At 42.4% G+C, this 15,226-nt stretch overlaps 1 protein-coding gene across 3 annotated transcripts in view; it reads left to right on the top strand.

The window, feature by feature from the left end:
• The first annotated feature begins 13,628 nt into the window (after nucleotides 1–13,628).
• Nucleotides 13,629–15,226, top strand: part of tbkbp1 (TBK1 binding protein 1) — a 114,032-nt gene continuing 112,434 nt past the window's right edge. Inside the window, exon 1 of one of the 3 annotated variants that reach the window (XM_068013513.1) lies at nucleotides 13,629–13,770. Coding sequence is in view for 1 of the 3 variants with exons in the window: in XM_068013510.1 (XP_067869611.1) it covers nucleotides 13,880–14,047 (168 nt within the window). In the remaining 2 variants the exon portion in view is untranslated. The other 2 variants (XM_068013512.1, XM_068013510.1) reach the window with 2 other exon arrangements.

Here is a 15,226-nt window from a genome sequence, read left to right as displayed (position 1 = left end):
ATTACCTGGTCATTATCATATTTCTTTTCGTGGGAGCTTACTGTGTGCAAATTGGCTTCCACATTTCCTACATTATACACTTCAATTGGTTGTAAAGCGCTTTGAGATGTACTGAGATTGTGAAAGGCGCCGTGTACATGAATGATTTAGACGTGAATATAGGAGGTATGATCAGTAAATTTGCGATGACACAAAAATTGGTGGTGTCGTAAATAGTGAGGAAGAAAGCCTTAGATTACAGGACAATATAGATGGGCTGGTAAGATGGGTGGAGCAGTGACAAATGGAATTTAGTCCTGAGAAGTGTGAGGTGATGCATTTTTTATTTAGAGATACAGCACTGAAACAGGCCCTTCGAGTCTGTGCCGACCAACAACCACCCATTTATACTAACCCTACAGTAATCCCATATGCCCTACCACCTACCTACACTAGGGGCAATTTATAACAGCCAATTTACCTATCACCTACAAGTCTTTTGGCGGTGGGAGGAAACCGGAGCACCTGGAGGAAACCCACACAGACACAGGGAGAACTTGCAAACTCCACACAGACAGTACCCAGAATTGAACCCAGGTCCCTGCAGCTGTGAGGCTGCAGTGCTAACCACTGTGCCACTGTGCCGGACTAACAAGGCAAGGGGACATACAATGGATGGTAGGACCCTAGGAAGTACAGAAGGTCAGAGGGACCTCAGTGTACTTGTCCATAGATCACTGAAGGCAGCAGCACAGGTAGATAAGCTGGTTGGGAAGGCATATGGGATATTTGCCTTTATTAGTCGAGGCATAGAATATAAGATGAGGGAGGTTATGATGGATCAGTATAAAATGCTAGTTAGGCCACAGCTGGAGTACTGTGTACAGTTCTGGTTACCACACTATAGGAAGGATGTGATTGCACTGGAGAGGGTGCAGAGGAGATTCACCAGGATGTTGCCTGGGCTGGTGCATTTCAGCTAAGAAGAGAGACTGAAAAGGCTAGGGTTGTTTTCCTTAGAGCAGAGAAGGCTGAGGGGGGATATGATTGAGGTGTACAAAATTATGAGGGGCATTGATAGGTTAGATAGGAAAAAACTTTTTCCCTTAGCAGAGGGGTCAATAACCAGGGGGCATAGATTTAAGGTAAGGGGCAGGAGGTGTAGAGGGGATTTGAGGAAAAAAGTTTTCACCCAGAGGCTGGTTGGAATCTGGAATGCACTGCCTGAAGAGTTGGTGGAGGCAGGAACCCTCACAACATTTAAGAAGTATTTAGATAAGCACTTGAAATGCCATAGCATACAAGGCTACTGGCCAAATGCTGGAAAATGGGATTAGAATAGGTAGGTGCTTGATGGCCGGCACAGACACGATGGGCTGAAGGGCCTGTTTCTATTCTGTAACTCTATAAAATGTGTCTTTCTTGATATAACATTTGAATATTTGACTGTAGGATTGGTGTAACAGTTCTGTGTTTAAAGTTCTCATTCTGCTTAAAAGCCATCAAGGAAGATGTGACAGTTGCTCACAGCAGACTCATTTTTAGAGTAGAGTTAAGCAGCTTATTGTTCATCTTTCCCAGAGTCACTGCCCCTGCATCTTAGCTCTTACAATTGCTAGCTAAAACCTGGAAACTCGTTCTCAAACAGTGTGAATTGTTAACACAAGACCGGTTTTGTTAGCATTGGGTTCATGTGAGGAATCAGATAAAACTGCAGCATCACTTTATCTGTTAACATCTTTTAATTTGATAAACTGAACATACCTGAGACATCCTTCCATATTTTTTAGATTACTTCATGCAGATAGTTGAATTAAGTTTTAAAAAATAAAGAAAATGGGCTGAATTTTATTAGTGTGCCTCAGATCGCGGTGGAGTGCTTTGAAGTCGGTGGCATGCCCGCGTGCATTGGCCGCTGCCAAGCCCCCGTGATATTTCATGTGGGGGCTCATTAGCATCACTGCGATGTGCCGGACCCCCCCCCCCCCCCACCCCCAATGTTATGTGGGGACAGGCGGGACATCCGGTGCAGTGAGGGACCTATTGTCCTGTGGCGGGGTGGGGGGGGGGGGGCTGCACTGAGGTCCTGCCATTGCCGATAATATGCGGCGGGGCCTTCTCGACGCCGGGGGTCGAAGCGGGCCTCTCCCAGCAGAATTTTACGGAACACGACCCCCAACATCGAGGGGCTGGTAAAATTCAGCCCAAAGTATTTAAAAAGGGATAATAAATTTAATAGAAATACACAGAAGCTACAACACGAAAACAAGCCATTCAGCTCAAAGTAGTCCATGTTGGTGTTGGTGTGGGACAATAGGCCTGATCACGTTTGCCCACCCTGTTCAAATATCTCTTCATCCCCTTTCCTTCCGCCCACCTATGCTGTCTGTTCTTAAATGTTTACATCGTTTTTGCCTCAGCCACTAACCATGAGAGTGCATTCCAAGCCTCACAATACTCTGTGTAAAGAAATTTCTCCTGTCCTTTGTTCTGAATAGTTTACATTCAATCTTGAACCTGTGGCCCCTAATTCTAGATTCCACACCTACTGGAAACAGTATTCTTCTATCTGCCTTGTTTCATCCTTTCATGCTTTTAAGCACTTGTATCACATTGCCCTGTAATGTATATTCTAATAAAAAAAGACTGAATTCTCATCCCCCTGTTTTCACATCCCTCTATGGCTTCAGCCCTCCCTATCATGTAACCTGCTCCAGCCCCACAACCCTCCGAGATCTCCGCGATTCTCCAACTTTAGTCTCTGGGCCTCTTGTCCTTTAAGACCAAGCTTTTGGTCACCTGTCCGAAAGTCATCTTCTTTGGCTCAGTGTCAATTTTTGTCTGATTATGCTTCTATGTTGCACCTTGGGTGGTTTTCCTACATTAAAGGCACTATATAAATGCAAGTTGCTGTTATTGGATGAGATGCCGTAGATCATTTCTTCTTAAGCTTAGTCATTGCTCTGAAAGTGCAAAACTGAGTATTAAATGGTTAAGGGGAAAAATATTCTGCCTGCCATTGATTATTATTCAATGAGTATTGCAGCACCCACACACTCACACAAAAGGAAATTAACTATTGCACTGGGGCATAAACAATATGTTATCTAACATGATGACTCCCCTCCTCGGTTGTAAGCACAATTCAATCTGCTGCCAGTTAATTCATTTTACTTTGGCTCCTTGCTAGGTATTCGTATACATTATTTCGAAGGGGATTGTTTGCTCACCACTGCGGGAAATGTTTGTGTGAGAGATGGGCAGATCAAGGATTTGAAGAGAGTGAAAGAGAACAGGGGTGAAGGTGGGGGTAAGGGAGGTGAGGAAGGAATGGGAGCTGGAGAGAAAGCAGGATAGTGACAACCAAGTACCATACAGCATAGGAGCAGAAAAAGGAAATGGGAGCAATCCAGGAAAATAAAAATCAAATAGCAGCCACCTGCTACAGAGAGATATAAAACAAAATGGGGCCTAAAGGAGGGGGGGGGGGGGGGCAAACAGCCACAGAGCAGATGTATCTGTCATGACAGAATTGGTGGGAGTGACCACTGCACAGTCCTTGTGGGGATGAAGTCCTGTCTTCACACTGAGGACACCCTCTGAGGTGTTGTGTGGTACTACCGCCGTGCTAAACAGGCTTTGATTCAGAACAGATCTAGCAGCTCAAAACTGGGCATCCATGAGATGCTGTGGGCCATCACCAGCAGCAGAATGTTATTCAACCACAATCTGTAAACACATGGCCCGACATATCCCTCACTCTATCATTACCATCAAGCCTGCGGATCAACAATGGTCCAATGAGGAGTGCAGGAGAACACGCCAGGAGCAGCACCAGGCTTTGCCAGTGATGCCCACATCCCATGAATGAATAAACATACACATAGACAAGTACACCCACAGACATATACAGACATACACAGACACCTCTCTGTCCTCCTCCTTTAAGACGTTCCTTAAAACCCACCTCTTTGATCAAGATTTTGGTCACCTGTGCTAATATCTCCTTACATGGCTTACTGTGAAATTTTGCTTGATAACGCTTCTATGAAGCACCTTGAGACATTTGACTACATTAAAGGAACTATATAAATGCAAATTGTTATTGTTATTTATTACAGTAGTATTCACCAGTTGCTTCTAACATCAAATATGCCATCCTGCCTTCTTGCAGGCAGCAGTATGAAATGATCTCTCATACCACCCTCTCACACTCTAATTCATTTTTTCTGAGGACCTCACAACCTTGGATCTCCTCACTTCCTTCAGTCGCTACTCCTGCTTTAAAATACCAGGCTTAATGTCACTTAATCCCTGCTCCTTACCTCCTTCAACTTTCACTTCCTATAATTTAAATGTAATAAATATAATTTAATGTAATAAATATAACATAAAATAGAATATAATACACATTTCTTCACTGAGTGTTTTGAACCTCTACCCCAGAGGCCTTTATCACAAAGTGTTTTCAAGATTGAGATTTCTAGATTTATGGACACTGAGGGATATGGGGATTCGGCGGGAAAGTGGGGTTAATATAAATCAGCCATGCTCCTACTGAATGGTGGAGCAGGCACGCAGGGTTGTATGGCCTACTTCAGCTCCTACTCTTTAAGTTCTTATGCTCTTAACATACAAACAAATGCAGGCACTGGAACACTGAATATACAAGCCTCAATGAAAATATTGACTGTCTAACAATGACATTTCTACTGGCAATAATTTGCAGTGATAAGGACGAATCAATCTCTGAACAAGCATTTGGTTTGCGTTCCAGGCCTGTTGAGGCCCTATTTTAAGATGATTTGAAAAAGAAGCGGAGGTGACACGTGGAAGGCATTTTTTATGTAGCGCGATGTTGTGATCTGGAACGCACTGCCTGAAAAGGTGGTGGAAGCAAATTCACTAATGGCTCTCAAAATTGAATTGGATAAATACTTGAAGGGGAAAATATTTGCAAGACTGTGGGGAAAGAGCAGTGGAATGGGACTATTTGGATAGCTTTTCGAAAGAGCCAGTATAGGCACAATGGGCTGAATGGCCTCCTGCTGTGCTGTATCATACTATAGACTACAGGCTTTAGAAATAGCTCGGTGTCACCTGATTACTGCTTTTCCTTTTCCAACCTTTACTTCCTCCTACAGTCTACAGGTTGTTAAGGCTCAAGCTTGGTGTCACCTAATTACTGCTTCTCGATTGATCTCATCTTCTGTTCTATCCAACCCTCAGTGGTGTCCCACAACTGTAGATCGTCATGCAGGCTTTGTCAACTGGAAGGAAAAAATATCCAGCTGACTATTACATAATAACTGAGGGGAATAAACAGCTCCCTTGCTCACAATTCAATGCAAAATCAGAAACAATTCTTTCAGAGAGCTTTCATATTATTCCAGAAATAACTGCATCATGCAATAGTCACAACGTCATGAAGACACCAGAGCCGCAGAAAATCTTTCCTCTGTGAGTTATAAATCACCTTTCTCTGAAGGATTTTTTCCTCCTGAGAAATTGCTGACAACGGGCATATAACAGCTGATTTACGGACTCAAAACTGTTTCGTCGGCATTTTAATTCTTTTTTTTAAACTTGAGTTTTTTTTCCATTATGAAAGTCTGCAACATCACATTTTAAACCCCATCCTGTTGCCTTACTATACATTAAAATGAAGGTCTGCACCAGTTGTTTTCTAGACCTGTGGCTGTAGCGGGGTGTGAACAGTCTCTCTGATTATATTTTAGTTTCTCAGAACATCAGGTTTCTCTCACAGTTTCACAGACCTGAGGGTTGCTTGATTCCTTTCTTCCAGCCTTTCAGTCTGTGCGGTATGTGAAGAGGAGCACAGCACCATTATACATATCGCAGAAGATAACTCGTAAGGCACAGCAACAAGAATGATTCCAAAGTGTGGGGGTGGGTGAACTGTTAGCAAAGCTTTAAAAAAATACTCAATCCCTACAGGCTGGAGAGAAGACAGTTAAGGGAGAATATTGCTGAAGTAAATACAGTACCAAGTGACCTGGTTACAGTTAAATCCTAAATATTACTTTAAAATAAGCCTGGATTACAGGACCAGGGGTCATAAACATAAACCAGCAAACAGCAAATTCAAAACAGATATCGGAAGGAATTTCTTAATACTTCTTAAAGGTGATAAATGTCTGGAGTAACCTACCAAACTGGGAAATAGAGGTGCAGAGTTTAAGAGTCATAGAGTTATACAGCAAAGAAACAGGCCCTTCGGCCCATCGTGTCCGTGCCGACCATTAAGCACCTAACTACTCTAATCCCATTTTCCAGCACTTGGCCTGTAGTCTTGTATGCTATGGCGTTTCAAGTGCTCATCTAAATATTTCTTAAATGTTGTGAGGGTTCCTGCCTCTACCACCTCTTCAGGCAGTGCATTCCAGATTCCAACCACCCTCTGGGTGAAAAAAAAGTCCTCAAATCCCCTCTAAACCTCCTGCCCCTTACCTTAAACAGAATTCAAATTCACAACAGCCCAGTATGGGATTTGAACTCCTGCTTTTTCAATCATCAGTTCAGGCCTTCAAATAAAAACCCATAAACAGAGATTCATTTTCCTACTGCTGTTTTCTGACTGTCTCAGGTTTTGTATATTGTTCCCTTCTCCTCGTCTTCCACTAGGCTGAGACAATTCTAGAGGGATGGATTAAGATGGGCTGAATGGCCTTTACTCATCTTTGAATTTTCTAACATTTCATTTTCAATCAAGTGGTTCGATCGAGTGAATTTAGTCCACTTTTTTCAGTTATTTTTCTTCTCAGCCAGCTTGTTTCCAATGCTGGAAACCTTCCACAGTCAAATAGCTGGGTGGATGACCTTCTTTCAGGTTTTGACTGATGGGGTACACTCCAAGGACAATGTTCTCCCTAGATCTTTTTTCTTCCTCTTTGTGGCGGTAATACTTGGTTTCCACATGGATGCCTACCCGCAATGATATGTCAGAAATCATTAGCTCAAAGTACAGGAGAATCACAGGCCTGAACCTATGGCCCTTCATTCAGCTGCTCAACAAGTGAGTCTTGACATCAAATGCAATTTTATTTCTTCTCTCCTCTCCACTTAGCTCTCCTTAAGGCATTAACTCCTTGCTGGGTTGTACTTCCACTGGCACTGGGTACCCTTGGGATCCAGGGCAATTTGGCAAATTGGATCCAAAATTGGCTTAGTGGCAGGAGGCAGAGGGTGATGGTTGAGGGTTGTTTTTGCGAGTGGAAGCCTGTGACCAGTGGTGTACCACAGGGATCGATGCTGGGACCCTTGCTGTTTGTAGTGCACATTAATGATTTAGACGTGAATAGAGGAGGTATGATCAGTCAGTTCACAGATGACACGAACATTGGTGGTGTCGTAAATAGTGAGGAGGAAAGCCTTAGATTACAGGACGATATAGATGGGCTGGTAAGATGGGCAGAGCAGTGGCAAATGGAATTTAATCCTGAGAAATGTGAAGTGATGCATTTTGGGAGGACTAACAAGGCAAGGGAATATACAATGCATGGTAGGACCCTAGGAAGTACAGAGGGTCGAAGGGACCTTGGTGTACTTGTCCATAGATCACTGAAGACAGCACAGATAGATAAGGTAGCTAGGAAGGCATATGGGATATTTGCCTTTATTAGCCGAAGCATAGAATATAGGATGAGGGAGGTTATGATGGAGCTGTATAAAACGCTTGTTAGGCCATAGCTGAAGTACTGTGTACAGTTCTGGTCACCACACTATAGGAAGGATGTGATTGCACTGGAGAGGATGCAGAGGAGATTCACCAGGATGTTGCCTGGGCTGGAGCATTTCAGCTATGAAGAGAGACTGAAAAGGTTAGGGTTGTTTTCCTTAGAACAGAGAAGGCTGAGGGGGGACATGATTGAGGTATACAAAATTATGAGGGGCAGTGAAACTTTTTCCCTTAGTGGAGGGATCAATAACCAGGGGGCATAGATTTAAGGTAAGGTGCAGGAGGTTTAGAGGGGATTTGAGGAAAAAACATTCCACTCAGAGGGTGGTTGGAATCTGGAATGCACTGCCTGAAGAGGTGGTAGAGGCAGGAACCCTCACAACATTTAAGAAGTATTTAGATGAGCACTTGAAACGCCATAGCATACAAGGCTACGGTCCAAGTACTGGAAAATGGGATTAGAATAGTTAGGTGCTTGATGGCCGGCACAGACATGATGGGCTGAAGGGCCTGTTTCTGTGCTGTAAAGCTCCATGACTCAGCCAATTAGCCATAATTCACTTTGCAGAGGCATCAAACCTATGCCTGATCCTTTCTTCATCCCACATACATTTTGCAGGACTGGCTGATTTTCATTCCTCCAATTCAGGAGCACTGAGGCCTCTAACCCTACCTTATCTGGTCAACTACCTCAGCACCAAACTGGGGATTGAAACTAAGAACTTCCTGATCTGTTTGCTTCAGCTGCTCACTGGTTTCACATCCATGAAAAAGATCTGCAAACAGGTTATTGAAAACAAATCAGAAGTTAAAGAAGACTCAAAGCAGTGAGCGGAAACACGCCAGTTGAATTTCCATACAATAAAGACAAGACAGAAAATCAACTCAGAGGCCCTGAAAATAAAATGTGGGACAGTAACATACAAACACTTAATGCTATTTCAATGCAAGTGTTAGCCTTTTGAAAAGGCTAAAACCTCTGTTAAATTGGCAGTGAGAGATATTTCAGATTGACATGTTAAGTATTTGTTTGCTAGTATTTCATAACATAACTTCAAGCTTATTATGTTCATATCCTAGACACTGTTTATGGGATACTCTCCACTCCCAAAGAATATCATGAGTTATTCCCATTGTTTCAAAGTCTCATTTCAGTATACTGAGGGAGCGCTGCACTCTCAGAGGTGCTGTCTTTCAGATGAGACACTAAACCGAGGTCCTGTCTGTTCTCTCAGGTGAACGTAAAAGATCCCATGGCATTATTTTCAAAGAGGAGAGTTAGCCCCATTGTCCTGGCAAACCAACATTACTAAAACAGATTACCTAGTTATTGTCACACTGCTGTTTGGGGAAGATTACCGTGCCAAACTGGCTGCCATGTTTTTTATATTACAACAGTGACTGCACTTCAAAAGTACTTCATTGGCTGTAAAGTACTTTGTGACATCCTGAAGTTGTTAAAGGCACTATACAAATACAAGTCTTTCCTTTTTTAGATAGTGAGGAGTAAATGGGAAAGCAGTATCTCCTCAAGACCTACAGATGAAAAGATTCTCAAACTTGGCTTTTGCAGTTTATCAACAGCATCTGAATGCCATGGTGTTTTAATGGCTGGAAGCATACTCCTAGCATAGTTCCGAAGAAGGGTCACTGACACAAAACGTTAACTCTGCTTCTCTTTCCACAGATGCTGCCAGACCTGCTGAGTGGTTCCAGCATTTCTTGTTTTTACTCCTAGCATACTTCCTGGTTTCATTGATGTTTTAGACTTGATGATCATTATCATACTGCAAACAGGGATGGCATCGAAACTACAATTCATGGGTTGTAATATTGTCACAGCAAACATCGGTTTCTATTTCTGGATAATACCTGGAAACATCATGTAACTTTAATCCTTCCCCATCGACAAAATACAGAGCAGATAGGGATGACAGTGAATGAAGAAGATAGAGACAGAAAGGAAGGCGGAACAGATGGCAGGGCAGAGAGAAGAAAAGCACAGCAGAGTATTGAGGAGGAACAGTGAAGGTGGCAGGTAAAGGGGAAGAACAGCACAAAGCTTAGGAAGAAACAGAGAAGAGGCACAGAAATGATCATCTCGGATGCTTTGGATTGTACAGCAGCAAAGCACATTTAGAAGAATCAAAGTTGTTTTTTCCAACTTTATTTGGTCCTTACAAAAATCTGTTGTATTAAAAATTCACTGCATACCAGACAAAAGACAGTAATCAGCCCTGGAGTCCAAGCTTCGCAAAAATGTCATCTCACTGCCATTTTACAATTAAGTCAAACCCTTTTTTTTACATTTGCTTTTTGTTTCTTTCTGACTCTCTCAATCCAATCTTTCACCATTGAAATGCATTGAATGGCATGAAGTTGCTGTATTTGCACAATAGATATGAACAAAACTCGTTGCAGAAAGTTAAGTCTTGTCCATTTCAGTATATGTACCCATTTAATGATGTGATAAGTGTTAAATACTGCCAGTCAACCTCTCTGACACTGAAAATTAATTGTTACAAATATGGAGTCTTATCCCTTCAGGTTTTAATTGTTGTTAAAGATTTTTAAAACGCAATATTTTAAATTACAACATTTTTTTCACATTTTCTTTCAGTCTCTTTTCTCGCTCTCTCTTAATCTAATCTTTCTTTCCCTCTCTTTCTGTACCTAGAGTTATTTACGGCACAGAAGGAGGCCATTCAACCCATTGAATCCATGCCTGCTTTCCACAGAGCTATCCTGCCAGTCCCCGCTCGATCTCCATAGCCCTGCAAGTCTATTTCCCTCAAGTGGCCGTTCAACTTCCTCTTAAAGTCATTGATTGTCTCCGCTTCCACCACGCTTGTGGGCAGCAAATTCCAGGTCATTACCACCAGCTGAGTAAAACAGTTCTCCCTCATATTCCCCCTGCCTTTCTTCCCCAAAACCTTCAATCTGTGTCCCCTAGTCCTTGTACCATTAGTTAATGAGAACAGTTTTTCCTTGTCTAACTTATCTTAGTCTGTCATAATCTTGTACCTGATTTTACATTGAATTCATCCACTCTAATTTACACTTCCCTCATCAGTCCTTGCATTGTTAATTTCATATTCCTTCAACCTGATTGGTCAAGGAGATACACTGTTGCTTGCCCTGGTCACTCAGGTCCCACGTTCCCTTTTTCCCTCACTGTGCCATTGTCAGCTTGCACTTTCAACAATTTGCCACGCAAAAACTGTAAAATCTTAAACATACAAGGGAAAGTCTAACTAATGGCAGATGCTGTTAAATGCCCTGCTACAGCAAAATTATAGCCCTATGTTTCCTAATGTCACCCAAACTTCAACCAGATTGCTGTTTTGTAATTCATTGATTCATTCAGTGCACAGTTTGCAATAGCCAGTCACATGAGTAAGCTGTAAGTGCAATGCTCCACTACCACAGTTATGATACTTCAAAAATATTTCCTTGACTGTAAGGTACTTTGTGACGTCCTGAGATTGTAAAAGCTGCTATATAAATGCAAGTCTTCCTTTTTTTAATTTTACACCAGCGAGGAAACAATGCCTTTCCTCCACCATATCATCTGAAATCAAGTGGTGCAGCAGGCATAAAAGGAAGAAAAATAAGCCGGGATTTCCTAAAAGCAGCATCAGTCAATTTCTCCCCTTGTCCGGCAGGGATCTGAGCCAACTCCCCCTTGAGTGATTGCTGCTTTTAAATGACAGTGGGGTGTGTGGGTGAGGATAACACGTGGGAAATTAGGTGATTCCTATTAGAGGAGTGGCAGTACTTCTGGGATGGTGGATTACTGAAAGACAGCATAAGAGTCAATTGTGACTCATTGCACTCTTGCCTCTGAGTCTGAAGCTTGTGGGTTCAAGCCCCACCCTAGAGACTTGAGCACATATATTAGTCTTAGGTTCAGTGTTGAGAGAGTGCTGCAACATTGGAAGTGCTGACTTTTAGATGAGATGTTAAGCTACAGCCCTGTTTGCCCTATCAGGTAGACATAAACATCCCACAGCACTATTCAAAGCAGCTTGTCCTGACTGGTATTTATCGCTCACCTAACACAGATGTATGGCTCTTTGTGGGAGCTTGCTGTGTGCAAATTGATTGCTGCAATTCTATTACAACAGTGACTGCACCTCAAAAAATACCTTGCTGGTTGCAAAGTGCTTTGGGACATTCTGGGATAGGGAGAGGCAGCTATATAAATGCAAGTTCTTTCTTTTATATGACACCCCTCTCTTTCTCTTGTACCCCCTCTTCCCAGTGCCAGGAAGTGTGATGTGGGTCTCGTTCAAAACCCTGGCTGACACTCCATTGCAGTATTGAGGGATTGCCGCACCGTTGGAGGTACCATCTTTCCGATGAGACGTTAAACCGCTGTCCCATCTGCTTCCTTGGGTGGATGTAAAAGATCCCATGACAGTATTTCAAAGAAGAGCAGGGGAGTTATCCCAGTGTCCTGGCCAATATTTATCCCTCAGTCAACATCATGGAAAACTGATTATCACATTGCTGTTTGTGGGATCTTGCTGTGCATACACTGGCTGCCATGTTTCCTGCATTACAACAGTGACTACACTTCAAAAAGTACGTCATTGGTTGTAAAGTGCAATGAAATGTCTGGTGGTCATGAAAGGTGCTATAGGATCATAGAAAATAAGAGCAGGAGTAGGCCATTCGGCCCGTCGAGCCTGCTCCACCATTCAAACTGATCATGGCTGATCATCTACCTCTGCACCATTTTCCCCACTATCCCCATATCCCTCGATGTCATTAGTATCCAGAAATCTATTGCTTTCTGTCTTGAACATGCTCAATGATTGAGCTTCCACAGCCCTCTGGGGAAGAGAATTCCACAGATTCACATAAATTGCTCTCATTGGTTCCCTTAAATTTTTTTGCTCTGAATAATGAAAAGGCAGGTTAACATTCTGGATGTGGACTGTTTGTGAGAGATGGAAACTGGAGAGTAGGCGAGCCCCTTCCTAAAGGGCTTACTCCCAAATTGTCATTTTAATACTGAGCAGGCTCGAGGGGCTGAATGGCCCACTGACCGTTCCGAGCTTCCGATTTCCCCTTTCAGAAGCTAGGTGGTCCGGCTTCTATTTGCAAAATGTTCTTTTTTAAAAAAAAAAAATTGCGTTTCTGCAGTTTTCTTTTCTCGTTTTACCTTTACTTTAAATCTTCAGGTTCGGAATTTTATGCAAGAGGGCAGGCGGGTGTTTAACTGCAGTGTTTGAACCCCAGAAAACAGGACCGGGAAAACTCACGGACCGTGTCTGGAGCCATTGCTGCTGTACAAAAATGAATGGAACCACTGCGAGGTACAGCAGTGGCTTAAAGGGAAGACGACGGAACATGATGGATGTGGTGAAATCGCAAAAAGACCAAAATATTTAAATCCTTAAATTTAACATATCGAGGAATACCTTGAACAAGTAACATCCTCCCACCCTCGCTTTTCCTTCTCTGTTAACGCAGCAGTTTTTAAAAAAACAATCAAACTACCAACGTTTGAATCAGAGCATTTTTCAAACTGAATTGGCCACAGAAACATTGCATCAATGGATGGCGCGCCTCTTTTATTTTTTTAAAAGGGCACTGTCTTCGTAAAGTGTTTGGTAAGCCATATATTGCTTGGAGAGAGAGAGAGCTGAGTGACAAAGATGTTTTTCTTTGCAATATAATGCACAAAGTAACCCTATTATATATGTAAACCAGTTTTGAAGAAGGATCCGAAGCGTTAGCCTGTGTTCCTTCTCTGAAGATACTGAGTGTTTCCATCGCTGTCCTGTTTTGATTTTACAACATACAGGCTTGCCAAACCGTGGTTTTTGTTTATTTGTCGATGCGGACGATACCCCTTTAAAAGAGCGGTTGCCAAATGGAATTTCAGTCTTGGAAATCCCTGATGTAAACAAACCGCCCACTTGTATCAGAATGCCGAAGATGGCAGCGGACTGCCGAAGCGATCTTGTCACAGCACGGATTTTGCCAGACAGCTCGAGTGTAACAAGCTCGCATTGATATTATTTCAACTGCTGATTTGTAGCGTCTGGGAGGGACCCCCCCCTCCGGAACCGTCATCACCAGTGAGTGCAATTTTAAGAGGTAAATTCCAATTGAAAATTGTTGCCAATGTGGAACCAGTTCGGTGTGGATACAAAGAGAGAGCTTTTTTTTTTGTTAAACATCTCATGAATGATACTGTACTGTACTGTACTGATCTTTAGTTTGCGCCACCATGTGGGGCGTCTGCTGGGAGTGAAATTGCAACATTGTCCGGTTGAATGTAACTTACAAAGAGATCAGGCTGGGAAGAGCCAGACTACTAGAGTCAGATGGGGTCCCAGGATCACTCAGCAACACGTGAGTGCAACCTTTCACAAATCTATAGAGAAACGAACATCTGGATTAGAGCAGCCTGGTGTAAAAGGGAACCAGAATTTCTCTGTCTCGTCCTTCAGATAAGACAAAAAGAAATGCTCAGCCATATTTTTTTTTTGTCTCTGGATTTATTCGGATCCAGTGCCTTGAATGACCCGTCTGCTTAAACCATGCGGCCAGCATTTACCTCCTTAGACGCCAGGGGCTTTCAGATTTCATCTTTAATATACGTTTATCTGACAATCTGTTTTAAAAGTCAGCAGTATTTTTTTCTCTCCCTTGTTATGCTGTTGAAGGCGAGATGCAGGGTTGGAGCAAGTGCGCAGGCGTTTCAAAAACGGGCTGGAGTTTGCGTTGCATTATGTTGTCAGACATCCAGTTTTATAATTTTCTTAAACCCGATTTACAAAGGAATTATTTCTGTTCACGGAAATAGATCTCGTGCACCATTGCCTCTAACACATGGAAACAAAAACATTTAAAATGCAATTTAGTTTTCTTTAAATAAACCGGTTGTTCGGACAAACAGTTAAGCAGCTTTAGATAAATTAGAGCTATGAATTTTTATTTATTTATGTGGCAATGATAAGCAGATGACTTGGAATAAATGTAATATGGAAACGTACCATAAATCGTCAGGATCCACAAAATTTCATCTCAAAAAGTTAGTGTTCTTTCTAAACTAATATCATCCTCAAAAAATGGTTATATTATTTTTCTTTTAATATAGTGTACAGAATATATATTGGCTTAGTTGATTAACACACCACCCAGCATGATCTATGTCATTAAGTGCCACAAAATATCATCTGGTCCATTGAAGTTTCTTTATTGAGTCCTCCCAACTCTTCTGACATTTCTAATTGTACATCCACCATCTGAATAGCTTTGATTCTGCTGCCTTTCCTGATTATTACACAAGGTTTCAGATTTGAGCTCTGATCTGTGTTGTTAGCTGATCTCAATTTGGGTTTGTATGGTTCTGTTGGTCAGGATTACAGCTTGCATGTTATCATGTAGTGGCCGAGGGAGGTGACGAATTTCTGAGAGCAGCCAAACTTGAGGAGGACTCTCCATAAACCCTCATGATTGATGGACACAAAGGCTTTCATGAGGTCAAAACAGGCTATGTACAGCAGTTGATGCTGCGTCCTACAGTTT

The sequence above is a fragment of the Heterodontus francisci genome, chromosome 33 (genome assembly GCF_036365525.1).
Source record: "Heterodontus francisci isolate sHetFra1 chromosome 33, sHetFra1.hap1, whole genome shotgun sequence".
NCBI classification, from domain to species: Eukaryota; Metazoa; Chordata; class Chondrichthyes; order Heterodontiformes; family Heterodontidae; genus Heterodontus; species Heterodontus francisci.
This window is presented reverse-complemented; position numbering and strand designations above follow the sequence as displayed.